We start from the raw sequence: 26,102 nt of genomic DNA, 5'->3' as shown, positions 1-26,102 counted from the left end.
GCCCTTAGTGCCCCAGCTTATAAGCATTACCCCCTCTGCAATGTATCATCTCCTGCCTGCTGGCATACCCTTGTGTCTCTTTTACTGCATATACTGCCCACCAAGACACCTCTATTTGTTATATCCCCAAGTTTTCCCATTCTGGAACAGACACGCTTTCGGTAGTTATTGAATAAAAGGTGTATTTTTGCATGAATTTTGTTCAAAACCCTTGGTGTAGGACAAACTTTTGTTGGGGTAAAGAAAAAATAAAGCAAGAAGTGTATGAGACAAATTGAGTAGAAGATCAATTGGCATCCCACATCCTACTGACCCTTATCATTGCAGCAATTACTCATAGGATATACTGTAACTGCAATGCTTCCTCTTAATAACTGCTGAAATTATGTAATCATTATTGCGCAAGCCTACCAGAACCCTGTGCAGTCTTCTCCCAACAGAGCAACACACATGTTATACTTTAAATCCCTAAAGTGACCCCGACACCACAGGCTGCAGAAAGAAGAAGTGAGAGCTCAGCTGACGCACATCTTGCCCCGTCCGAGTGGTTAGCAGGTAAAAGCAGCCCCAGCTCGATTCATTCAGGCCACGTCCCCTAACATGTTTCACCTAGGGTGGCCACGTGTCCCGGATTGCCCGCATTTTGCAGGTCTGTCCCGGGCACCTTCATTCCAGGACAATACAGTGTCCTGGAATGAAACTGACACAGCCACCCCCCCGGGCCAATCTGATGCCCCCAAAAAAGGCCGCCACATCACCGCTTTACTCACTGACAGTACTTTCCCTGGCTGGGAATGCCTAGAAGAGCACAATCCCCGCCCCCTGCTTGTGATTGGAGAAATAATAAATCCCGCCTCTTGTGTCCAATCACTGTGCTGTTGTTCGTTACAGCACATGCTGATTTTTGGAAAGGGAGGGTGTCCCTGAATGGTAGTTTGGAAATGTGGTCACCCTAGTTTCACCCCATTTCTGGGACCTAAAGGGGTTGTAAAGGTAATTTTTTTTCCCCCTAAATATCTTCCTTTACCTTAGTGCAGTCCTCCTTCACTTACCTCATCCTTCCATTTTTCTTTTAAATGTCCTTATTTCTTCTGAGAATTCCTCACTTCCTGTTCTTCTGTCTGTAACTCCACACAGTAATGCAAGGCTTTCTCCCTGGTGTGGAGAAAGCCTCTTGAGGGGGCGAGCAGGAGTGTCAGGACGCCCACTAACACACAGCTTCTTTCTCTATCTGCAAAGTAGATAGTGTCCTGACTTGCCTGCTCGCTCCCTCCCCCCTCAAGAGGCTTTCTCCACACCAGGGAGAAAGCCTCCCATTACTGTGTGGAGTTACAGACAGAAGAACAGGAAGTGAGGATTTCTCAGAAGAAATAAGGACATTTAAAAGCAAAATGGAAGGATGAGGTAAGTGAAGGAGGACTGCACTAAGGGAAAGGAAACTATTTAAGGAAAAAAAAATTACCTTTACAACCCCTTTAATCATAGAGATTAATGATTAAGTCCCGGGGACGGGGTGAAACATGTTGGAGATATGGACTGGAGGAAGCCGAGGGCGCTTTTTTTACCTGCTAACAATTCGGGCCGGACTATCTCTTCCTATTTCTGCAGCGTGCTTTGGATCTGGACAGACCTCTCCACAGCTCGCACCCTCACTTGTCAGCGGCATCTCACTCCTCGGACCTTGATAGCCTGAGTGGGGACCCTTAAGCATTTATAACCTGTCACCATAGGGTTGCTTACATAAATTGGTAAACTCATTCAATGAATGCAAGCTGAGATAACATGCACTGCATTGATGCATTCACACAATTTCACAGTAACCATGATATAAACCAAAGTTGAGGAATATTCCTTTATCCCATTATTTTGCAAATCTATGTACACTACAAACTGTATGATTGAATCGGTTCTGATATCACTGTTTTACTAACCTAACAGATTATTATTCTAAATAGGAATCCTTCATTTTGTTTGCAAATATTTAAGATTCTAACTACCAGCAAGAATAAGTCCTTACATTTAAAGAGCAACTGTCATTTAATATCCATCATGGCAGCGCCTGTTAGCCGGCATCCATTCACCTTCTGCCGCCACGTCCCTCTCCTTGTTGTGTCACTGCCGCATCACCAGCCGTCCCATAAAAGTGAATGGGACTGTCAGTGAGTCAACAGCCGTTAAGAGGAGGAGCCAATGTGAGACACATGACAGTTTCTCTTTAATCACTTGCCGACCTGCCGTTATTATTTCCCGGCGGCAGGTTAGCACGATCCCACGAACCGTCGTAGCTGTTCATCGGTTCGTTATAGCAGGTGCGCGCATGCAGGGGTGCCGATACTCCTGACTGGCCACGAGCAATCGCGGGCACGAGAGGCAGAACAGGGACGTATGTGTGTGTGTGTAAACTCGCACATCCCTGTTCTGTTCTGAGAGGAGATGCAGATCGTGAGTTCCTATAAGCCGGAAACCACGATCTGTCATCTCCTATAGTGAGTCCCATCCCCCTACAGTTAGAACACACATAGAGAACACAGTTAACCCCTTGATTGCCCCTAGTGTTAACCCCTTCTTTGCCAGTGACATTTACACAGTAATCAATGCATTTCTATAGCACTAATCGCTGTATAAATGCCAACGGTCCCAAAAATGTGTCAAAAGTATCCGATGTGTCCGTCATAATGTCGCAGTACCAATAAAAATCGCAGATTGCCACCATTACTAGTAAAAAAAATAACAATAAAAATTCCATAAATCTATCCCTATTTTGTAGATGCTACAACTTTCGTGCAAACCAATCAATAAACGCTTATTTTGATTTTTATTACCAAAAATATGTAGAATACATATCGGCCTAAACTGAGAAAAAAATTGCTTAAAAAAAAAAATGAATTGGGATATTTATTATAGTAAAAAGTACAATATATTGTGTTTTCTTCAAAATTGTCGTTCTATTTTTGTTTATAGTGCAAAAAATTAAAACCGCAGAGGTGATCAAATACCACCAAAAGACAGCTCTATTTGTGGGGAAAAGGACATAAATTTTATTTGGGTACAACGTTGCACGACCGGGCAATTGTCAGTTGAAGCGACGCAGTGCCGAATCGCAAAATATTGTCCTGGTCATTGAGCAGCCCAATCTTCTGGGGCTAAAGTGGTTAAAAATTATGATTTAAAGTGTTCGTAAACCCCCTCTTACTTGTTTTACCTACAGGTAAGCCTAGTTTAAGGCTTACCTGTAGGTGTTTGCAATATCTCTTAAATCTACATGGTTTAGGAGATATTTGCCACAAAGAATGCACCGTTGTCTACGGCGCATGCCCGCCGTAGACAATGGCGCAGGCGCACAGAGACTGACGGTTTTCTCAATGGAAAATGCCAGCTTTGACGGCGCCCGCGCGGAGTGACATCTTCGCCGCTCCGGCCAATCACAGCGCCGGAGCGGCGATACCCGGAAGTAACCTCTGGGGGAGATGTCTGTGGCCGGAGGGGGAGACGAGGGGGGCTTCGATCTAAGGTAAGTAATTCATAATGAGCTAGTATGCTAGTCATACTAGCTCATTACGCCTTTGTCTTTCAGGTATTTATTTTTATTTTTTAATGTTTTGGGGGTTTACAACCACTTTAAATCAAGCCTTTTTACTAGTGATTTAAATCATGATTTAAATTGACTTGATTTAAATCAAATCCACCCTGCAATACACCAGTGTGCATGAGGCCTAAGGCCCCTTTCACACAGGTGGACCGATCGGGGCCACCTGTCAGTTTATTAGGCGGTTCCAAATGGATCATCCATTGCCCTATTAAGTGGCGGATTTATACAGACGTGTCAGTCAGATGATAGTTGGATGTAAACGGACAGGCGGTCCTCTTACATCTGACTACCCATAGAGGAAGACGGGCTGTCCACTCTGCTTATGCCTGTCATGCGCCTGCTCAGCGGGGATCAACAGATATATCCCCCGTGTAAAAGCGCCCTTAGCCTGTCAAGATCAGTGATTTGAGGCCGACAGGCTGGAGTAAGTGCAATACATGGAAGTGGCTGAAATAGGCTGGAGGAGATCAGTATCACTGAGATGCCAAAAGAATGAAAAAAAGTAAAAAATGAAAGCAGTATTTAAAGTGGAGGTTCACCCTATAAAAAATTTCTAACACTACATCCAGTCCAGTTCTGCATATAAAATGACACTGACCTTTTTTTTTTTTTTTTTGCCGTAGATAGCGTTTAGCCTTAGAATTCACAGCGGCTTCCGGGTAGGGAATCCCGCGGGAGTGGGCGTTCCTATTGACATGCCAATTGATTGACATGCTAAACGACGGCGCACACAGCGCGTCACGACTTCCCGAAGGAAGCTCGGGTCGGCTCGGCTCTATTCGGCACCGGTGCGCAGGCGCCGAATAGAGCCGACCCGAGCTTCCTTCGGGAAGTCGTGACGCGCTGTGTGCGCCGTCGTTTAGCATGTCAATCAATTGGCATGTCAATAGGAACGCCCACTCCCGCGGGATTCCCTACCCGGAAGCCGCGGTGAGTTCTAAGGCTAAACGCTATCTACGGCAAAAAAAAAAGGTCAGTGTCATTTTATATGCAGAACTGGGCTGGATGTAGTGTTAGAAATTTTTTATAGGGTGAACCTCCACTTTAAAAGTAAACATTTCTTTGCAATACACAGTGCTTTAGCAAGCTAATTTCCATCTTAGGGCCCTTTACACAGGGCGGATCAGTAATGATCCGCCTCCGTGTGTCCGTAAGCTCAGCGGCTGGCGGCCGGCGGCTGACAGGGCGGTCCCCGCACACTGTGCAGGGACCACCTGTCTTTTCTCCGCTCTCCCCTATGGGGGGATCGGATGAACATGGACCGTGTGTCCGTATTCATCCGATCCGGTCCGCAGACGAAAGAAAAAATAGGACATTCTTCCGTCTGCAAAATCGGATCTTTGCGGAGGCGGGTGATTATGGGTGTCAGCAGATGTTTATCCGCTGACACCCGCAATCACATAGGGACCCATGTATGTCCCTTTTTCATCTGCAAACGGATGGATGAAAAAGCGGACTTATGGTCCGCACGTCTGAAAGGGCCCTTAGGGTTTACATCTTATTTCATACAGAAGACAGAAGGACCTGCTGTGTTTGTAGGGAGATTTTGTAAAAATCGGAAATTCCCTGACTCTCCGACTCTCATAACTCACATCTACATCAACAGCCTCAAGCAACACTCAGATTCATAAAGGCCACTTGCTTTTATCAAGCAGCCTATGAAAAGCAAGTTTATATAGAGGCCATTATAAGAGTCTTGGCTTTTAGTGATGTTATCTGCAGCCCATTGGATAAATGAAGCGAGTCTGTCAAGCAGCAGTGAGTGGTGATGAGAAGATAAGTTTCATCCCCCTTAGCTAGTGTCACTATGAAATATGTCAAATGCATCCCTATTGTCTTGAACCTCCACCTCGCTGACCCCTCTACCTGGGAAAAATGTTGGAGGAAGGAAGAGGTAGAAATGTGTTACTGAAGCCGAATGACAAAAAAATATATATATTTAATTTGCATTACGTGTATGTGAATTTCCCCATTTGTGTATTCTAAGAATGATTTATCCCTAAAACCTTGGATTTCAAGCACAATTTGTTCCAGAAACCTGCTTGTAATCCAAAGCACTTGTATATCAAAGTGAATTTCCCCATAAGAAATAATGGAAACTCAGATGATTCGTTACACAACCATTTATTTATAGTTCCTTCAGTTTATAGTCCATATAAAAAGATCATAGCAATGTGATCGGTTGTGTAACTATAAAATGTCTACAAATGGAAGACTCCCCAAGGGAAGGATTATGCCCCGTACACACGATCGGAATTTCCGTCAGCATAAACTTAGACGGAATACCGTTCAAGCTGTCTTGCATACACACTGTCACACCAAATTCCGACCGTCAAACGCGCTGACATACAACACTACGACAAGCCGAGAAAAATTAAAGCGGGAGTAAACCCACCAATTTAATAGTTTCAAAATGCCGGAAATGCTAACTGTCACATTGGTTGAGCTCTCAAACAAACTGTCAAACCATTCAATGGCTGGTGTCATAACTGATCACATGTGCAGCATCATGGCAGTTGAAAATTAAACAGAGGCCAAGATGGCAGCTTCCATGGCTGAAAACGATAGGTAGGTTTACTTCCACTTTAAGTTCAATGCTTCCGAGCATGCGTCGACTTGATTCTGAGCATGCATGGGTTTTTTTTTCCGTCGGAGTTCCATACAGACGAACGGAATTTCCGATTCATCGGAAAAAAAGAGAACATGTTCTCTTTCTAAGTCCGTCGGAATTTCCGATGAAAAAACTCTGATGGGGCACACATACGGTCAGAAAATCCGATGAAAAAATCCAGCAGGATTTTCAGACTATAAAAAAGAAGAGAGGCGCCTCTAAGTGTAGCAATACGTTGCTAAATGTACCTTCATTAAATGTAACCATATTGCTACACTTAGAGGCGCTTCTCTTCTCTTTTATACTCAGTTCTGACATGACGCTACTTGTATATCAAGACAAAATGGGCTAGATTCAGAAAGATCTGCCTATCTTTAGGCGGGCGTAGCGTATCTCAGATACACTACGCCGCCGTAACTTAGAGCGGCAGGTCCTGTATTCAGAAAGAACTTGCACTCTAAGTTATGGCGGCGTAGTGTAAATGGGCCGGCGTAAGCCCGCCTAATTCAAATTGTCCAGGCAGTGGGCGTGTTGTATTAAAATGAGCCTTGACCCCACGTAATTGACGTTCCTAACGAACGGCGCATGCGCCGTCCGTGAACGTATCCCAGTGCGCATGCTCAAAATCACGTCGCAAATAGTCAATGCTTTCGACATGAACGTAACTTACGCACAGCCCTATTTGCGTACGACTTACGCAAACGACGGAAAATGTTACGCTGTCCCGACGTCCATACTTAACATTGGCTACGCTCCTATAGCAGGGGTAACTTTACACCGGAAAAAGCCTTACGTAAACGACATAAAAAATGTGCCGGGCGCACGTACGTTTCTGAATCGGCGTATCTAGCTCATTTGCATATTCTACGCGGAAATCAATGGAAGCACCACCTAGCGGCCAGCGTAAATATGCACCCCAAGATACAACGGTGTAGGAGACTTGCGCCGCTCGTATCTTGGCAACCGTGAGGCGTATCTGATTCTTTGAATCAGGCGCCAAGATACGACGCCTCAGACTTACGACGGCGTATCTGGAGATACGCCGTTGTAAGTTGTTTCTGAATCTAGCCCAATGTATTTAAAAATTTTGCTTGTCTTGCAAAACGCTCTCAAACCAAGGTTTTACTGTGAAGTGGAACCTTGGATTACGAGCATAATCCGTTCCAGGAGAATGCTCATAATCCAAAGTACTCGCATATCAAAGCGAGTTTTTCCCACTGAAGTCAATGGAAACTAAAATAATTTGACTTCAATGGTATGCAATACCGCATGTGGCCAGAGGTGGGGGGCGCCGGAGAGTCGGAAACAGCCTGAAAGGCCCGAGGACACCTTGGAAAGACTCCGTTCCCAAGCCTTTCCGAGGTTTAGCCGAGGTCAGCCGAGCTGTCCTCGGGCCTCTCCGTGCTTTTCCGAACTTCTGCAATTGGCACTGCTCGGCTCTGGCACCCCCCCCCCCACCTCAGGCTAAAGGCGGTACTGCACACCACTTTGGCCTGAATCCTGCTCGTTTTACGAGACAACACTCGCAAACCGAGTTAGGAATTTTTTAAATACAGTGCACGTATTTTGAAACGCTCGTTAACCACGTTACTCGCAATCCGAGGTTCCACTGTATCCCTAAAATCTTGCTGTTGTAGTTTCTATATGGAAGTGGTTACATTGCCCTCCACAGTCTCCCTGTAGGACTTTCATAGGTGACCTCCTAGGCGTGTTCCTATATGGGAGTACAGTATAACATGCCAGTGCAGGCACATAAAACTTTCTAAAATGATGTCAGCTGGTTATTATTCTGACAGCCCCACCCACGCTTCTGTTCGTGTTTATACGTATGTCATTTGTTGAAGATACCAGTATTTATAATGAAAAAGATCAGGAACGTATACGCATTAAATAACGCCAGTGCAATTCAGAACAGTTTGTGTAATCGTAGGCCGGCAGTGCATGTGACCAAGTCTATACGACCGCTGTCCAAGCCTCAGGTTCAGCTACAGCGCTTGAGCGGATTGCAGGGCCAGAGCACAATAACTAGTGCATAAAACCTGATAGGACACAGGTGTCAAACACAAGGCCTGCGGGCCGAATCCGGCCCTCCAGGCCATTTCATGTGGCCCTCGCACCTCTCCTGCAGCTGCTCCAACCCTCCTCCAGAGCCCTACTTTCTGCTTTCAAGCAATGCATCCAGCTTCTTCCCAGCAGCAGCATAAGGAAAGGGGGGTGCACTGTGATATAAGGGAGAGTGGGGGACTCAACTTCTGATGGTGGGGTGGCTCTTGACACCTAATGTAAGGGGAGGGGATGCGCTGGACATCTAATCTTACAGATACAACCGGCCCCTTTGAGAACAATTATAATGCTGATGCAGCCCACGATAAAATAGAGTTTGACACCCCTGTGATAGGACGTTGTCCCTGTTCGGCCAAGAACTTTACACATGAGTCAATTTTTTAATCAACTGTTTTCAAGCCAACAAGGCCACCCATTGCTCAAATTTTGGCTAAAAATTGGCATGAAGGACATTAAACGGGCCCTTTGTTTAGCAAGTTTGGAGACCTCTGTACTAGAGCATGTTCATAGTCTCTGACCGTCTCCTGTAGTGTGTTCCCACTCTGACCATCTCCTGCAGCACATTCCCACTCTGACCATCTCCTGCAGCATGTTCCCACTCTGACCATCTCCTGCAGAATGTTCCCACTCTGGCCATCTCCTGTAGCATGTTCCCACTCTGACCATCTCCTGCAGCGTGTTCCCACTCTGACCATCTCCTGCAGCGTGTTCCCACTCTGACCATCTCCTGTAGCGTGTTCCCACTCTGGCCATCTCCTGCAGCGTGTTCCCACTCTGACCATCTCCTGCAGAATGTTCCCACTTTGGCCATCTCCTGCAGAATGTTCCCACTCTGGCCATCTCCTGCGGCATGTTCCCACTCTGGCCATCTCCTGTAGCATGTTCCCACTCTGACTATCGCCTGTAGCATGTTATCAGTCTCTAACTATTAGCATGCCTACAATCTCCGACTATCTCCTGCAGCATGTTCACAGTCGATGACCATCTCTTGTAGCATGTTGACCCTCTCTGATGCCTCTTACACACGACCAGTTTTCCCGCCGGAAAAACTGCCATGACAGCTTTTGACCGGGAAAACTGGCCGTGTGTATGCTCCATGGCAGTTTTCCCGTCAGGAAAAACGCCGGGAATTGCGGCAAGAAAAATTACCTCTTTTTTCCTGGCAGTCTCCCTATGGGAAACACTGTGGTGGAGCATACACATGGCCAGGATTCCTGGGCCAAAGCTCTCACCGCAGTTTTCCTGACGGGAAAACCTCTGGTGTGTACATGGGGAAAGTGACCGAGCAGGTTCTCGGTTTTCTCCCCGGGATTCCCAGCGGAATTTTTACCGCCGGGAATCCTGATTGTGTGTACGGGGCATGACAGTCTTTTGTTGCATACGTTCTGCTGTTTGGTAGTGCCACGGCCCACACATGAGGCCCTTCATTATCTAATGAGTTGACCAGCACTGCTCTAGCAGTACAGTACGGGGTTTAGTTAAGTGCTGTGACTTTGTGGCTGACCAGTTCAGGTGTAGGTCATGGCATCCCTATCTAAACTATAGCAGGTGGTGATTTACTGATGTCCCTCTCAATGAATACCAACAAACACTCCATTTTCTCATTGCCTCCAGATCTGCTTTCAGCAACTACAAGAGATATTCGTGTCACATTCCTTCAGGTGAACATGGCAGAGGTTGAATGGAGTTCAACTGCTATAGACAAGGCATGTAGATCATCGGTGGAAACTATGGAGAATAGTCCTCCATTGATGGCGGAATCCAGGTCTGTTCACAAGCTTATCTTCGAATGCAAGCGCTGGTCATCCAATGAGTTTTGCTCCCACTATTTTTCAGAGGCAGTGAGCAGGTGTCCCCTGGGGGAATTATTTTTTAGGAAATTATTTTCCTGTTCTAGTGACAAGTGCCAATGAATTTCCCTTGACTTCCTGTCTCCGGGACTGGGAATCCGAGGCGTCCCTAGGGGGGGGCCAGAGGGGGCCCTGACCCCCCCAACATCATGATGTGCCCCCCCCCAAAAAAAAAATTTTTTTTGCAATTTTTGTATTTTGCTCCCCGAGAGGGAGAGCGTCCCCAGTCAGCTCTGCGGGGGATTCCTCCCCCTCCCTGTGCTCGCCGACACTGCATAATGTGAGCGCTCACACAACCAGATATTCTAGCCTGGGCCGTGTTTAAGTGTGTGCACTGCAGACTGCAGTACACTGTAATCCCTGAACTACATTATCTCCATCCCTTCTCTCCCCCCCCCATCTGTCTCCCTCCCCCTCTCCTGTTCTTTCAAAACATTCACAATTTACTTTCACTTTCAGTTAGGCAGGTAATATATGGTGCAAATTTCTTTCCTGCATCCACAGATTGCAGGAAAGAAACTTGCATGATTCCCCCATCAACACAGACACTGCTGACGGGAATATCCCTCCTGCCCAGCAATTATATTCTCCCGACAAACAGTGATTATCACCAGTGACTATACAGCAACCACTAGTGATAATTATAAGAGAATCTGCTCATTAATGGATTAAATCTCAGCCAGTTTCTGCTGAACCAGCTGAGATTTAAACTGTCTATGGCTGGTCTTAGCTCTTAGGCAGCCCATACATTGATTAGCACTGTGGAGTGTCGGCTTCCTGGCGTGATCGGGCATGTGGGATTTCAAACACACCCGAGCCCATCTCTATTGGTTGTAGACAGTTCAGCTCCCTGCAGGTTGCTTAGCAGCAGTGGACCCTTCTCTGACATGCTGATCGGGATGCAATCCAGGTGATGCTCTTAGTCAAATCCTAGTCATAAATATCAGTGATTATATTGATCAAAGCCCACACTTTACAGGCATAGAGCCCACATGGCTGCTGATCATACGGTTGATTATATTCATGTGGTTGTACTCTTGATGCTAATAAATACTGTGTTTATTAGATCTGACTGGGAGCATCACATGCCGATCAGCATGTCAACAGAGGTTATACAGCATTACTGCTGCTAGGTGACCAGCTGGGGGCTCGGCTCTCTATAATCAATAGTGCCAGCCTTCCCTTGCATGCACCCATAATGTCACCAGCACTAGGTCCCAATAGACTGCCACCGCTGCCAAGGAGACAGATGCCAGACCAGCGCTGTAAATAGCAGGGACATGACATCTGGGAATCCCCACTGTGGCAGAACACCAGGGCCCGGTGGCAAGACAACCTTTGCAACCCTGATAGTTCTCCCACTGCTTTGGACCCTTATATTTTCTTGGTGTGCTGGTGACATATATCTCTTGTTTTCTGCCACCCTGGGGGGCCCCAGTATAGTAGGAAGGGAGCTCACTGCAGAACATGTGAAAGGGCCCATAGTGGGATCGTAGTAAAGGGCCCCAGGAGATATATATATATATATATAATTGCATTTTATAGTTGGTCCCCCTACTTTTGTCCCTGTCCCCCCATGTGCCCCCCCTAAATATGAAAGCTGGAGACGCCACTGCTGGGAATCTGGGGACACAGGCTGATTTTGCCAGGATTTGGAAATGCAAATTGACAAATTCTGGTGGTAGAACGCACGGGTTGTAGACTGCCTAATCTATGGTGATTACTTGGCGATTGTATTAGCTATTCCTCCTGGCTCGAAATAGAACTAAAGGCAATTGCAGTTGGGTTAGAAATAGGTGGTTGAGGCACATTTTTATTGCCCTCCTAAGCTGCAAAGGTACCTGGACAGATCTCAAGACGACTTGAGAGGCGACTTGCAAATTGACTTCTGTATTGAAGTCAATGCAAGTCACCCCCAAAGTCATACAAGAACTTTTTTCTAAGTCTGAGCGCCTTTTGACGCTCCTATTAGAACAGTTCTATTGAATAGAGCTGTGCGCGACTTGTCAGGCCGCTGAGTCGCCTGACAAGTCGCCCCTGTGTTAACCGGTTCTTATAGTTATAGTTGTTTATATTATGTTTATAGTTATAAATGTTATAACTTCTGTCTGTGTTTTTTTTTGCCATCTGTGTATAGCTTAACCACTTCACCCCCGGAAGAATTGGCTGCCCAATGACCAGGCCATTTTTTGCGAATTTAGTACTGTGTGGCTTTAAAGGGGTTGTAAAGGTTTGTTTTTTATTTTCTAAATAGGTTCCTTTAGGCCCCATGCACACGAGACGCTGCTAAACTCGAGTTCAGAGGCATTTGGGCATTTTTTTCAACTGCCCCTGAACACATTTAATGTTATCCTATGTGTCCATGCACACAATCAAGTTTTTTGGCGTTTTAAAGCAGTTGGGTTTATGTCAGTTTTTTCAGACGCAAAATTTTGGGATCAGAAGCGTTTTATTTTTGCGTTTTAAACTTTGGGAGGGTCTACAATGTCTTTGAGATAAGCGCTGACAGCCGCAAACGCGGTAAAACGCAGCTAATCGCGGCAAAACGCCGCGCAATTCGCGGCAAAAACCAGCGGTTTAAACGCCGGTTTTTGCCTTTGAAAACGTGAGTTTAGAGGTGTTTGTAATTGCTTCTCGTGTGCATGGGGCCTCGTGCATTGTTGGTTCACTTATCTTTTCCTTTGATTTCCCTTCTAAATTTTTTTTTTCTTTGTCTGGTTTTCTCACTTCCTGTTTCTCCTCAGTAAAGTGTTCTAAATGACTTTCCGCCACTCGGATGAAGGTGGAAAGCTTACTGAGGAGAAACAGGAAGTGAGAAATTCAAACAAAGAAAAACATTTAGAAGGGAAATGGAAGGAAAAGGTAAGTGAACCAACAATGTACTAGCTTAAAGGAACCAATTTAGAAAATAAAAGATGAACCTTTACAACCCCTTTAACTGACAATTACGCGGCCGTGCGACGTGGCTCCCAAACTAAATCGACACCCACAAATAGAGCTTTCTTTAGGTGGTATTTGATCATCTCTGCGATTTTTATTTTTTGCACTATAAACAAAAAAGAGCGACAATTTTAAAAAGAACACAATATTTTATACTATTTGCTACAATAAATAAATATCCTCAATTTTTATTTAAAAAAAAAGTAAATTTTTCCTCAGTCTAGGCCGATACGTATTCTTCTACATATTTTTGGTAAAAAAAATCGCAATAAGCGTTTATTGATTGGTTTGCGCAAAAGTTATAGCGTTTACAAAATAGGGGATAGATTTTATAGCTTTTTTTTTTTTTTTTTTTTAGAAGTAATGGCAGCGATCTGCGATTTTCATCGGGACTGCGACATTATGGCGGACACAGCGGACAATTTTGTCACATTTTTGCGACCATTGTCATTTAGACAGAAATCAGTGCTATAAAAATGCACTGGTTACTGTATAAATGACACTGGCAGGGAAGAGGTTAACACTAGGGGGCGATCAAGGGGTTAAATGTGTTCCCTAGTGTGTGTTCTAACTGAAGGGGGGATGGGATTGACTAGGGGAAGAGAGAGATCGGTGTCCATACATTGTATGAACACATAATCAGTCTTGTTGCCCCTGAGAGAACCAGGATGTGTGTGTTTACACACACAGACATCCCCCGTTCTCTTTCACTTACAAGCAATCGCGGGTGCCTGGCGGACATCTCGACCGCCGGGCACTCGCATTGACTCTGGGGACACGCTTCGGCACCCGCGCGCCGCCGGAGGTGTCTTAAAGAGCCGACGTACAGCTACAACGGCTCGCGCATAGGGTGACCACGTGTCCCAGATTGCCCGGGACAGTCCCGCATTTTGCAGGTCTGTCCCGGGCACATAAATTCCAGGACAATACAGTGTCCCAGAATGAAACTGACACAGCCACCCCCCCCCCCCCCGGGCCAATCTGATGCCCCCAAAAAAGGCCGCCACAGCACCGCTTTACTCACTGACAGTACTTGTCCTGGCCGGGAATGCCTGGAGGAGCACAGTCCCCGCCCCCTGCTTGTGATTGGAGAAATCATAAATCCCGCCTCTTGAGTCCAATCACTGTGCTGTGATTCGTTACAGCACAAGCTGATTTTTGGGAAGGGAGGGTGTCCCTGAATCGTAGTTTGGAAATTTGGTCACCCTACTCACGCAGGGGGGGGGGCCAGCCTGCCACAGTATAACTGCGGCAACTGATCCGGAAACGGTTAAAGCTGGACACCAGCTTTCTCTTCAGTTTTGTACAGTTTTATAGGCTCCTCTCCTGCACTGAAATAGCTTACTCTGATTTCACTGCACACTGTGAGCATTAAAAGTTGCAGCGAGTCACCACATTTCCTGGCTGGAGGACGTCCAGCATCATCTAGCGCTTCCCTCCTCCCCCAGGCTGATTGTCCCTTACCGACTTCTTCCATTCATTGATTTCAGTACTTTCAATCATGGAGGCTCGGAATCACATGTGGACATTACCTGGGGTGGTCTACATGGAAATACAGCCTGCCTAGGAATGTTCACCCCTCCAGACTGACACCCACCCATCAACGACATTTTATATTTGTATGGTTCCCCACAAGAACCAGCCTGCTGCTTGCATTAGGACTGAGGGCTCTGGAGAGGGGTAATGAGGAAGGGTGCTGTGATGTTTCAGGAAAATATGTACAGCACCCTGCTGGCTCCTTCCACCAGCCATGTCTGCATTATTATGCAGGATTTATATATAGCGCCAACAGTTTGCGCAGCGCTTAACCACTTAAGCCCCGGACCTTTAGGCAGCTTAATGCCCAGGCCAGGTTTTGCGATTCGGCACTGCGTCGCTTTAACAGACAATTGCGCGGTCGTGCGACGTGGCTCCCAAACAAAATTGGTGTCCTTTTTTCCCCACAAATAGAGCTTTTTTTTGGTGGTATTTGATTACCTCTGCAGTTTTTATTTTTTGCGCTATATACAAAAATAGAGCGACAATTTTGAAAAAAATTCAATATTTTTTACTTTTTGCTATAATAAATATCCCCCAAAAACATATATAAAAATGTTTTTTTTTCCTCAGTTTAGGCCGATACGTATTCTTCTACCTATTTTTGGTAAAAAAAATCGCAATAGGCGTTTATCGATTGGTTTGCGCAAAATGTATAGCGTTTACAAAATAGGGGATAGTTTTATTGCATTTTTATAATTTTTTTTTTTTTTTACTACTAATGGCGGCGATCAGCGATTTTTTTCGTGACTGCAACATTATGGCGGACACTTCGGACAATTTTGACACATTTTTGGGACCATTGTCATTTTCACAGCAAAAAATGCATTTATATTGCATTGTTTATTGTGAAAATGACAGTTGCAGTTTGGGGGTTAACCACAGGGGGCGCTGTAGGAGTTAGTGTTCACTTAGTGTGTGTTTACAACTGTAGGGGGGTGTGGCTGTAGGACTGACGTCATCGATCGAGTCTCCCTATAAAAGGGATCACTCGATCGATACGCCGCCATAGTGAAGCACGGGGAAGCCGTGTTTACATACGGCTCTCTCCGTTCTTCAGCTCCGGGGAGCGATCGCGACGGAGCGGCTATAAACGAATAGCCGCGCCGTCGTCCCGGATCGCTCCCCGCGGGAATCCGACCGGCGCATGTAGCGGGGGGGGGGGGGTCCCGATCGGACCCCCCACCCGCTAGAAGGCAAGGACGTACATGTACGCCCATGTGCCTGTACGTGCCATTCTGTGGACGTACATATACATGCGGCGGTCGGGAAGTGGTTAACAAATTGAAGGCAGACATTGCAGTTGCATTACAATTTGGTACAAGAGGAATCAAAGGGCCCTGCTCATTAGAGCTTACAATCTAAAAGGGAGGTTTTAGATCGAGAAGCACAGAGACCTAGTGATGACATCTTAGGGTCCAAAATAAGGTGTGTAATGAAAACCAGAAAAGTTTGTTTTATTTTTTTATCTTTTTTATTTTAATTAGCATATGAATAGGGTGAAAGTAGAAACAAAGGAAGCCAAAATATAGGCAGCCATAGACTTTTCTTGATTTCCCCCCCATCAACACAGTGGGCCGGATTCAGATACCTGAGCGTATCTTTCTTCCGGCGTAACGTATCTCCGATACATTACGCTGCTGTAACTTTGGGCGCAAGTTCTGTATTCAGAAAGAACTTGCGCCCTTATTTACAGCGAATTAACGTATGTGTTGCGGCGTAAGCCCGCGTAATTCAAATGGGGATGTTGGGGGCGTGTTGTATTTAAATTTGACTTGACCCCGCGCTTTTTACGTTTTTTTTTAACGGCGCATGCGCCGTCCGTAAAATATCCCAGTGTGCATTGTGCCAAAGTACGCCGCAAGGACGTATTGGAATCGACGTGAACGTAAATGACGTCCAGCCCTATTCGCGAACGACTTACGCAAACGACGTAAAATTTTCAAAATTCGACGCGGGAACGACGGCCATACTTAACATAGGATACGCCGCACATACCCTTCATGTAGCAGGGGTAACTTTACGCCGGAAAAAGCCTAACGCAAACGACATAAAAAAAAAAGCGCCGGGCGGTCGTTCGTTTCTGAATCGGCGTAAATACTAATTTGCATATTCCTAAACATAGCGCCACCTAGCGGCCAGCCAGAAAATGCAGCCTAAGACACTTACACCTGTCGGATCTTAGGGATATCTATGTGTAACTGATTCTCTGAATCAGGCGCATAGATACGACCTCCCGCACTCAGAGATACGACGGCGTATCTTGTATCTGAATCTGGCCCACTGAGTGTTGATCAAGGAATCCCTCTCATGAAGCTATTGTGTTCTCGTGGCGGGGGGGGGGGGGGGGGGGGGGGGGGGAGGGAGGCGTCCCTGCCGGGAGAACACACAGTGATTATTGCTAGCAGCTATCACCACTGGCAATAATCAAATGAAAAATCAAACAGGCTGGTTATACCCAATTCAATTGGGTACCATCAACCTGTCCATACTTTGAATCATCTATGGCCTGGCTTAAAAAAGAAGTATGTTTTTATTTTTTTAACTTGTCATACTTGCCTAGGTGGATGCAGCATCGGACCGATGCTGCATCTGTCCCCCGGCATCTCTGCACTGAGAACCGAGCCATCGAACATTGACGATGGCTCTGTTTTCTCAGCTCCCCGAGCGGAAAGTTGCTGACTGTCAATCAGCAGGTCTCCTCTCTGTTCCTCCACGTTCATTGGAGCGCTGAGCTGTGGAGGGGTGGGCAGCGGCTGTCTCAGGCTCTCATCAGCTCACTGAGAGGCTGAGATGGGTGTGAGTCCAGGCACCTGGTGGATCCAGACTTTATTGTCAGGATGATGCAGTGCCTGGACTGAGCATGTTGACGTCAGCAGAGAGGGGACTTCAGCCCGCTCTCTGCTGAAAACGGGTCACAGTAGTGCAAAACTAATTGCACTCCTGTGACCCATAGGAGATGCCCAGCGTAACAAGCTCAGGCTGGACTTCTCCGTTAATCTTTGAATTGGTTAAAATGTATTGAAAATGGCCTTAGGCCCCTTTTACACTGGCTGGGTCCGCCAGCGGATCTGCCAGCCCAGAAGGGGATCTCTCTGATGCAGAATAGACACAGCCCGCTGTCCTCTATGGGTCCTCTGTCCTCTATGGGTGGTCAGATGTAAACGGATCGGACTGACTGTCATCTGATCCCCATCCGTCTGTTTTTAGCAGACAGGATCAGTTTAGATGTTGGCAGGTATCAACAGACACATGCCTGTTGACATCCACCGCTTCATAGAGAGCAATGGATGGTCCCATTGGGTCTGCCTGAAAAATGGACCGGTGGACCCGATCAGTCTGTCAGCCTGAAAAGGGCCCTAACCACTTCCCGCCCGGTGCATCGTCCCTCCGGGCGGCCGTCATATGATGTCCTGGGATTCCTGCAGTGCGGAGAGCGTGCACTCACCACATCACTGAGGACCCGATGTGCGTGCCCGGCGGCTGCGTTGTCCGTCGGGCACCCGCGATTGCTCGTCCCAGAGCCAGGGATGTGGATCTCTGTGTGTAAACACAGAGATCCATGTCCTTTTGGGGAGAGGAGACCAATGATGTGTCCCTTGTACATAGGGACACAGATCGGTCACCTCCCCCAGTCAGTCCCCTCCTCCTACAGTTAGAATCACTTCCTAGGGAACATATTTAACCCCTTGATCGCCCCTGGTGTTAACCCCTTTACTGCCAGTCACATTTATACAGTAATCGGTGCTTATTTATAGCACTGTCCGCTGTATAAATGTGAATGGTCCCAAAATAGTGTCAAAAGTGTCCGATCTGTCCGCCGCAATATCGCAGTACTGACAAGAATCGCAGATAACCGCCATTACTATTAAAAAAAAAAAAAAAAAAAATGTCATAAATCTATCCCCTATTTTGTAGGCACAAACCAATCAATATACGCTTATTGCTATTTTTTTACCAAAAATATGTAGAAGAATATGTATAGGCCTAAACTGAGGAAAAAATCTTTTAAAAAAAAAAAAAAATTGGGATATTTATAATAGCAAAAAGTAAAAAATATTGTTTTGTTTTTTTCAAAATTGACAGTCTTTTTTTTTTTATAGCTCTATTTGTGGGAAAAAAAGGATGTCAATTTTGTTTGGGAGCCACGTCGCACGACCGCGCAATTGTCATTCAAAGCGTGACACTGAAAATTGGCATGGGGCGGAAGGGGGTCAGATCGTACGATTTTCGTTTAATCAGCACAGCTATCATTTAAAAATGCCAAAAAGGGGGGGGGGGGGATAGGGTGGGACTTTAGATGAGGCATATGATAGGAACTACCACAGGCCTCAATCCCTGTAAATGGATAAAAGGGTTTTGGGACTTTAAATGAGATGCGTTTTTAGCAGTGTGCGATTAAAGGGTCACTAAAGGAATTTTTTTTTTTAGCTAAATAGCTTCCTTTACCTTGCTGCAGTCCTGGTTTCATGTCCTCATTGTTCGTTTTTGCTTTGATGTTGCTGTAATTCCTCTCTGTTCTGGACACATCCTGGTTGCCTGTTTCCTGATAACCACAGTGCTGGGAGATTTCTCACGGTGGTCACTAATCAAGGAGGTGTGTGTAAAACGAAACTGGATTGGTGCTGAGGAGTTTTAGACAAAGTATCACTGCTCTCTATTGGCTGACTGCCCTCTAGTGGCTCTCTGTACATCAGAGAACCAGCAAACAACAGCAAAAACGAAACTACACTGCAGGCACATTATATGATTGTTTTTTATCTATTTTTAATCATTTTTAAAAGGAATCAGTTAACTATTATGTCTCTATGCCCTGTAAACAGTCATTTCAGCTAAAAAAACTTTTTCCTTTAGTGACCCTTTAAGTATATATATATGAAATATAAAAAATGTTTCCATAATAGCCAGGCTCAAAGTTATGGAAACATTTTTTATATTCCATATATATATACTTAATCGCATATTGCTAAAAACGCATCTCATTTAAAGTCCCAAAACCTCCCCCCCTTTTATCATTTGAAAGCGCAATACAAATGCATTACAACACGATGTCACTTGCAAATTTTTATTCAGTCGTACGGGAATTTTCGCGACTTTGGTTAACTCATCAGATTAGATCTGAGATTAGCATGCAAAAAACAAACGGACGATCATTCGTCCAATAATCTCATTGTGTGTACCGGCCATTGCCCCAAGTCAGACAGAAAGGAGAGATAAAAGATGTTGCAGCACTCTTCTGCTATGTACAGTATCTGCTTGTAATCTATTTAGGTTGTGCCATCTCCAGCCGCCCTCTGACCTCCCATCGGCCATTTCTTTCTTTGCCTAAACTGCTGATATATTGCTGTGAACTTTGACTGACTCCATGCCCCTGTGCTGTCCTCAGTCTCTCTGCTATCAGCCATCACTACCTTGTAGATAATCTAAGAATGTGTTTGTTTAGTTACACTTGACTGGAGAGCAAAGCAAAGTCCAACAGTCATTTGAAGCACCTCTGGATTTCCATTTTGGCTGCTTATGCTTTCCTGCTGATACCATCATCTATTTTTCAATATCCTATGGGAATTTTTGACATAAAACAATGTAACCTGGATAGAAGATGTAGATAACATTTCATTACATCATCATATGAGGTCACTGCCTCTAATAGTGCCTGTGCACTGGCTGGGCGCGTTCGCAGAGCAGAAAAAGATACTTGTAAAATTAGTTAGATAAGATTTCTACACCTTTACAAATATAACGGGTTTGTAAAGTGGGAAGAAAAGAGGGAATTTTTACGGTGCTTACAAATAATAATGAGAAGCATGTATTTAAAGGAGTTGTAAAGGAAAAAGTTTTTTCACCTTAATGCAATCTATGCATTAAGGTGAAAAAACATCTCATGCTGCCGCCCCCGTTATACTTACCTGACCCCTTTGAAAGTCCCGCGCGGTCCCGATATCCACTTCGCCGCTCAGCCTGGCCGCTGATTGGCTAGAGCGGATTGAGAGCAGCGCAGCCATTTGCTGGCGCTGCTGTCAATCACATCCAGTGACGCGGCGCGCCGAGGGGCGGGGCCGAGTGATACAGTGAGCGGCTATGGCCGCTCGCTGTATCACGGGAGCGCGCCCACAATTAGTGACCACCATGCGAGCTCTCTCATGACTGTGGTGACTAATTGCGGGGAGGACCAGAGACAGCCGCCGAGGGACCCCAGAAGACGTGGATTGGGGCCACTCTGTGCAAAACTAACTGCACAGTGGAGGTAAGTATGATATGTTTGTTATTTAAAAAAAAAAATTTCCTTTAGTAACCCTTTAACTACTTGCCGACCTGCCGCCGTAGTTTTACGGCAGCAGGTCGGCTCCCCTGCACCAGAGCCCATAGCTCTACGTCGGCTCTCTCGCAGGCCACTAGGGGCGCGCACGTGCCGCCGGAGGCGCGCTCCCCGCTCGCCCCCAAATGCATGCCCGGCGGGCGCAATCGTCCCCGGGCACCCGTGATCACTCATTATAGAGCGGGGACCGGGAGCTGTGTGTGTAAACACACAGCTCCCGGTCCTGTCAGGGGGGAAATGCTGATCCTCTGTTCATACAATGTATGAACAGAAGATCAGTGATTTCCCCTAGTGAAGCCACTCCCCCCTACAGTTAGAACACACCCAGGGACATACTTAACCCCTTCCCCGCCCCCTAGTGTTAACCCCTTCACTGCCAGTGGCATTTTTATAGTAATCAATGCATTTTTATAGCACTGATCGCTATAAAAATGCCAATGGTCCCAAAAATGTGTCAAAAGTGTCCGCCATAATGTCGCAGTACCGAAAAAAAATCGCAGATCGCCGCCATTACTAGTAAAAAAAAAATATTAATAAAAATGCCATAAATATACCCCCTAATTTGTAAACGCTATAACTTTTGCGCAAACCAATCAATAAACGCTTATTGCAATTTTTTTTTTAATGAAAAATATGTAGAAGAATACGTATCGGCCTAAACTGAGGAAAAAAAACTTTTTTTCTATATTTTTTTGGGGATATTTATTACAGCAAAAAGTAAAAAATATTATTTTTTTTCAAAATTGTCGCTCTATTTTTGTTTATAGCGCAAAAACTAAAAACCGCAGAGGTGATCAAATACCACCAAAAGAAAGCTCTATTTGTGGGAAAAAAGCATGTAAATTTTGTTTGGGAGCCACGTCGCACGACCGCGCAATTGTCAGTTAAAGCGACGCAGTGCCGAATCGCAAAAAGTGCTCTGGTCTTTGACCAGCAATATGGTCCAAGGGTTAAGTGGTTAACCACTTCAGCCCCGATCCATTTTGCCTGTCAATGACTGGGCGACTTTTTGCAATTCGGCGCTGCGCCACTTTAACTGACAATTGCGCGGTCGTTTGACATGGCTCTCAAACAAATTTGACGTATTTTTTTTCTCACAAATAGAGCTTTTTTTTGGTGGTATTTGATCACCTCTGCGGTTTTTATTTTTTGCGCTATAAACAAAAATTGAGCGACAATTTTGAAAAAAAATAATATTTTTTACTTTTTGCTGTAATAAATATCCCCCAAAAATATATATAAAAATTTTTTTTTTTTTCCTCAGTTTAGGCCGATACGTATTCTTCTACCTATTTTCCATTAAAAAAAAATTGCAATAAGCGTTTGATTGGTTTGCGCAAAAGTTATAGTGTCCACAAAATAGGGGATAGTTTTATGGCATTTTTTATTAATATTTTTTTTTACTAGTAATGGCGGCGATCTGCGATTTTTATCGGTACTGCGACCTTATGGCGGACACATCGGACACATTTTTGGGACAATTTGCATTTTTATAGCGATCAGTGCCATAAAGTTGCATTGATTATTGTAAAAATGTCACTGGCAGGGAAGGGGTTAACACGAGGGGGCGATCAAGGGTTTAATTATGTTCCCTAAAGTGTGTTCTAACTGAAGGGGGGTGGGACTGACTAGGGGGAAATGACTTATCGCTGTTCATACATTGTTCTCGCTCTGTCACGAGCGATCGCAGGTGCCCGGCGGTGATCGCGCCTGCCGAGCACTCGCATCAGCACTAGGAGCGAGCAGGGGGCGCGCGCCCGTAGTGGCCGCAAAGCAAAATCACGTTATATTACGTTATTTTGCACAGTAGAGCCGACCTGACCACTGCGGTGGGCAGTCGGCAAGCAGTTAAAATGATATAAATTTAATGAAAATAATGTTAAAAACAGAGAAAATCCGGTTTATTTAAAGGTGTTCAATATTTCATCACGAAAGTGGTCATAAGGCAAGTGTCCAGCTTAAAGGGGTTGTAAAGGTTCGTTTTTTTGCATCCTATGCATTAAGGTGAAAAAAAAACTGGCAATGACGGCCCCCCCAGCCCCCCCGTTTTACTTACCTGCTGTGCGCGTACCCCGGTGTCCTCTTCTCCTCGGAGTCTAGCCGTCAATTGGCTAGATTTGCTAGATTGATAGCAGCGCAGCCATTGGCTCACGCTGCTGTCAATCACATGCAATGATGCGGCGCGCCGGGGGGCAGGGCCTTGTGATACAGACGGCGACTATGGCTAACCCCCTTGGGGGAGCACTTCCCTTGAAGGAGGTTAGCTGATGCGGGGAGGAGACGAGACAACCGCTGAGAGATCCCAGAAGACCAGGATGCCTTTAGCATAGACAGTTTCTTAACCACTTAAGGACCACCTCCTGCACATATACGTCGGCAGAATGGCACGGCTGGGCACAAGCACGTACCTGTACGTCCTCTTTAAGTGCCCAGCCGTGGGCATGCACCCGCGGCCCGGTCCGAAGCCGCGGGACCCGAGGACCCGATCGCCGCCGGAGTCCCGCGATCGGTCCTTGGAGCTGAAGAACGGGGAGAGCTGTGTGTAAACACACCTTCCCCGTTCTTCACTGTGGCGCCGTCATTGATCGTCTGTTCCCTGATATAGGGAAAGACGATCAATGATGTCACACGTCTAGCCCCACCCCCCTACAGTTAGAAACACATATGAGGTCACACTTAACCCCTTCAGCACCCCCTAGTGGTTAACTCCCAAACTGCAATTGTCATTTTCATAGTAAACAATGCATTTTTATAGCATTTTTTGCTGTGAAAATGACAATGGTCACAAAAATGTGTCAAAATTGTCCGATGTGTCCGCCATAATGTTGCAGTCACGGAAAAAAACACTGATCGCCGCCATTAGTAGTAAAAAAAGAAAAAATTATAAAAATGCAATAAAACTATCCCCTATTTTGTAAACGCTATAAATTTTGCGTAAACCAATCGATAAACGCTTATTGCGATTTTTTTTTTACCAAAATATGTAGAAGAATACGTATCGGTCTAAACTGAGGGGAAAAATTTTTTTTATATCTTTTTGGGGGATATTTATTTATAGCAAAAAGTAAAATATATTGCATTTTTTTCACAATTGTCGCTCTATTTTTGTTTATAGCGCAAAAAATACCACCAAAAGAAATTTCTATTTGTAGGAAATAAAGGACGCCAATTTTGTTTGGGAGCCACGTCGCACGACCGCGCAATTGTCAGTTAAAGCGACGCAATGCTGAATCTCAAAAACTGCCAAGGTCCTTTACCTGCCTTTTGGTCCGGGTCTTAAGTGGTTAAAACACTTTAATGAATGATGTGCATATTGATGATCATACCTCTCTCCCGCTCAGTACTGGCAATAATTTATATACTGCTTTGTTTATTATAGGTAACAGAATGGTGGAGAATTCTCCGTCTCCTCTTCCGGAGAGAGCCATTTATGGCTTTGTCCTTTACTTGGCTTCTCAGTGTGGATTTAGTAAGTATAATATTCCCGGTGATGCAATATCTGATTATTACAGATCTATAGAACTCTAAAAAGTTGGGAGGGAGGGACAGGGAGGGGGTGTTACTAGCTACCACTGCATACTACACCACTGGTTGGGAGTCAGGAGCCAGAGCAGCAGGCAACCCAGCGTGAGTTGGGACTAGTGTAGGGGACGGAAAAGAACAAAGGGGAGGTGCCAACTTGTGAGGGGCCTGGTCCCTCTGGAAGCCCAGGCCCCTCAGGACTCCCGGGCCCCTTACATCTGTATGGGCTGTACCCCCCCATGATTGTGGCCCTGGAGTGGAGGATATTGGTTTGGGGAAGCTGCAACCTATGCTGGTAGCTTACAACATGTATGCACTTTGGCTTTTTCACCTTGGGCATTAAAGGACCTTGTCCCAGCACTGAGCAGGTGAGCAGAATACTTCCTGTGCAGGGAGAACCCATACAGAATTTCCATTCTTCTCCAAAAAAGTAACAGCACCAAATCACCAGCACCAAGAGCTAAAGATCCAACTACAAGGGGACTCCATGTACATTGTGGTTTGTACACGCCCAAGTGTTATTACCCCATTAGCTGCCTCCTAATGTAATTAATTTACTCTATAGAAAAATAAATACAAATACTGTAACTGCCGACAATTAATCGAAAGAAAGAATCTTTTTTATTGTTTTGATACATAACATAACATTTCTCACCAAGTAGGGTATCTAAATACTATTGTGAGTTTCCAAAGAAAAGACCAAAAGATGGCCACTTCTGATTAATGATATGCATAGAAAAAAAGGAATACCCCCTGAAATGGGACTTTAAATGGCAACAATACTACAATAGTTTTTTGTAGTATTGTTGCCATTTAAAGTCCCATTTCAGGGGGTATTGTTTTTTTTTTTTTATATATATACAGGGGTGGGACAACCTACCTACAATATTTTGTCACGATTAAAACACATGAATCCAAAGATATGCATAGTGTCAAATATTGTGTGATGAATGCGCTCCGTTAGTTTACCAAACAAATACTTGGGGGGCACACCCTAAAAAATGCATTAAAGATGGTGCAGCCATAAGACCATACAAACAGAACAAATTATTACATCGCACACATACAAAAATGACATTTAACTCCTGCAAGGCTATTTAAAACACCTGAACATTTTCAAAACATATGGGGATTTAGTCACATCATATGGCTATATGGTGCTTAAGGCCACTTACTGCGTCAAAGTACCCCATTATCAGTGGGTCCTACACTATTCATATGCTATTCATTCTAATATTTTGTTTCATTAGTTTAACCAATTCCCACTAGACATGTGCAATTCGTTTAGTTTCTAATTCGTTTTTTAACGAAAATTCTGAAATTCATTAATTTCGAATTTTCGTTTTTAACAAATTTTTTATTTCCGAATTTTCGGACTTCCAGAATTTCGTGTTTCCGAATCTTTTAATTCCCGAATTTCTGAATTTTTAATTTCCGAATTTTTACATTTCCGAATTTTCAATTTCGAATTTTCGTGTTTTTTTCGGAAATTTCGTTTTTTTTCGTTTTATTCGTTTTTTGCTTTTTCAGAAATCCGAAATTCCGAATTTTCGCATTTCCCGAATTTCCGAAAAAAGCAAAAAAACTAATAAAACGGAAAAAAAAAAATCCGATTTTCCTGAATTTCCAAAAAAAAAAAAAAAACGAATGAAACAAAAACGAAAAATATTTTTT

At 44.9% G+C, this 26,102-nt stretch overlaps 1 protein-coding gene across 2 annotated transcripts in view; it reads left to right on the top strand.

Moving 5' to 3' along the window:
* Positions 1 to 26,102, top strand: part of LOC120927944 (phosphatidylinositol glycan anchor biosynthesis class P) — a 68,132-nt gene that overhangs the window by 22,195 nt on the left and 19,835 nt on the right. The window contains exons 3-4 of one of the 2 annotated variants that reach the window (XM_040338965.1): positions 9,879 to 10,029; positions 24,286 to 24,375. In XM_040338965.1, the coding sequence (XP_040194899.1) occupies positions 24,294 to 24,375 (82 nt within the window). In that variant the 5' untranslated portion in view covers positions 9,879 to 10,029; positions 24,286 to 24,293. The remainder of the gene's footprint in view (positions 1 to 9,878; positions 10,030 to 24,285; positions 24,376 to 26,102) is intronic. The other variant, XM_040338964.1, reaches the window with a different exon arrangement.

The sequence above is a fragment of the Rana temporaria genome, chromosome 2 (assembly GCF_905171775.1).
Source record: "Rana temporaria chromosome 2, aRanTem1.1, whole genome shotgun sequence".
In the NCBI taxonomy this organism is placed as follows: domain Eukaryota; kingdom Metazoa; phylum Chordata; class Amphibia; order Anura; family Ranidae; genus Rana; species Rana temporaria.
This window is presented reverse-complemented; position numbering and strand designations above follow the sequence as displayed.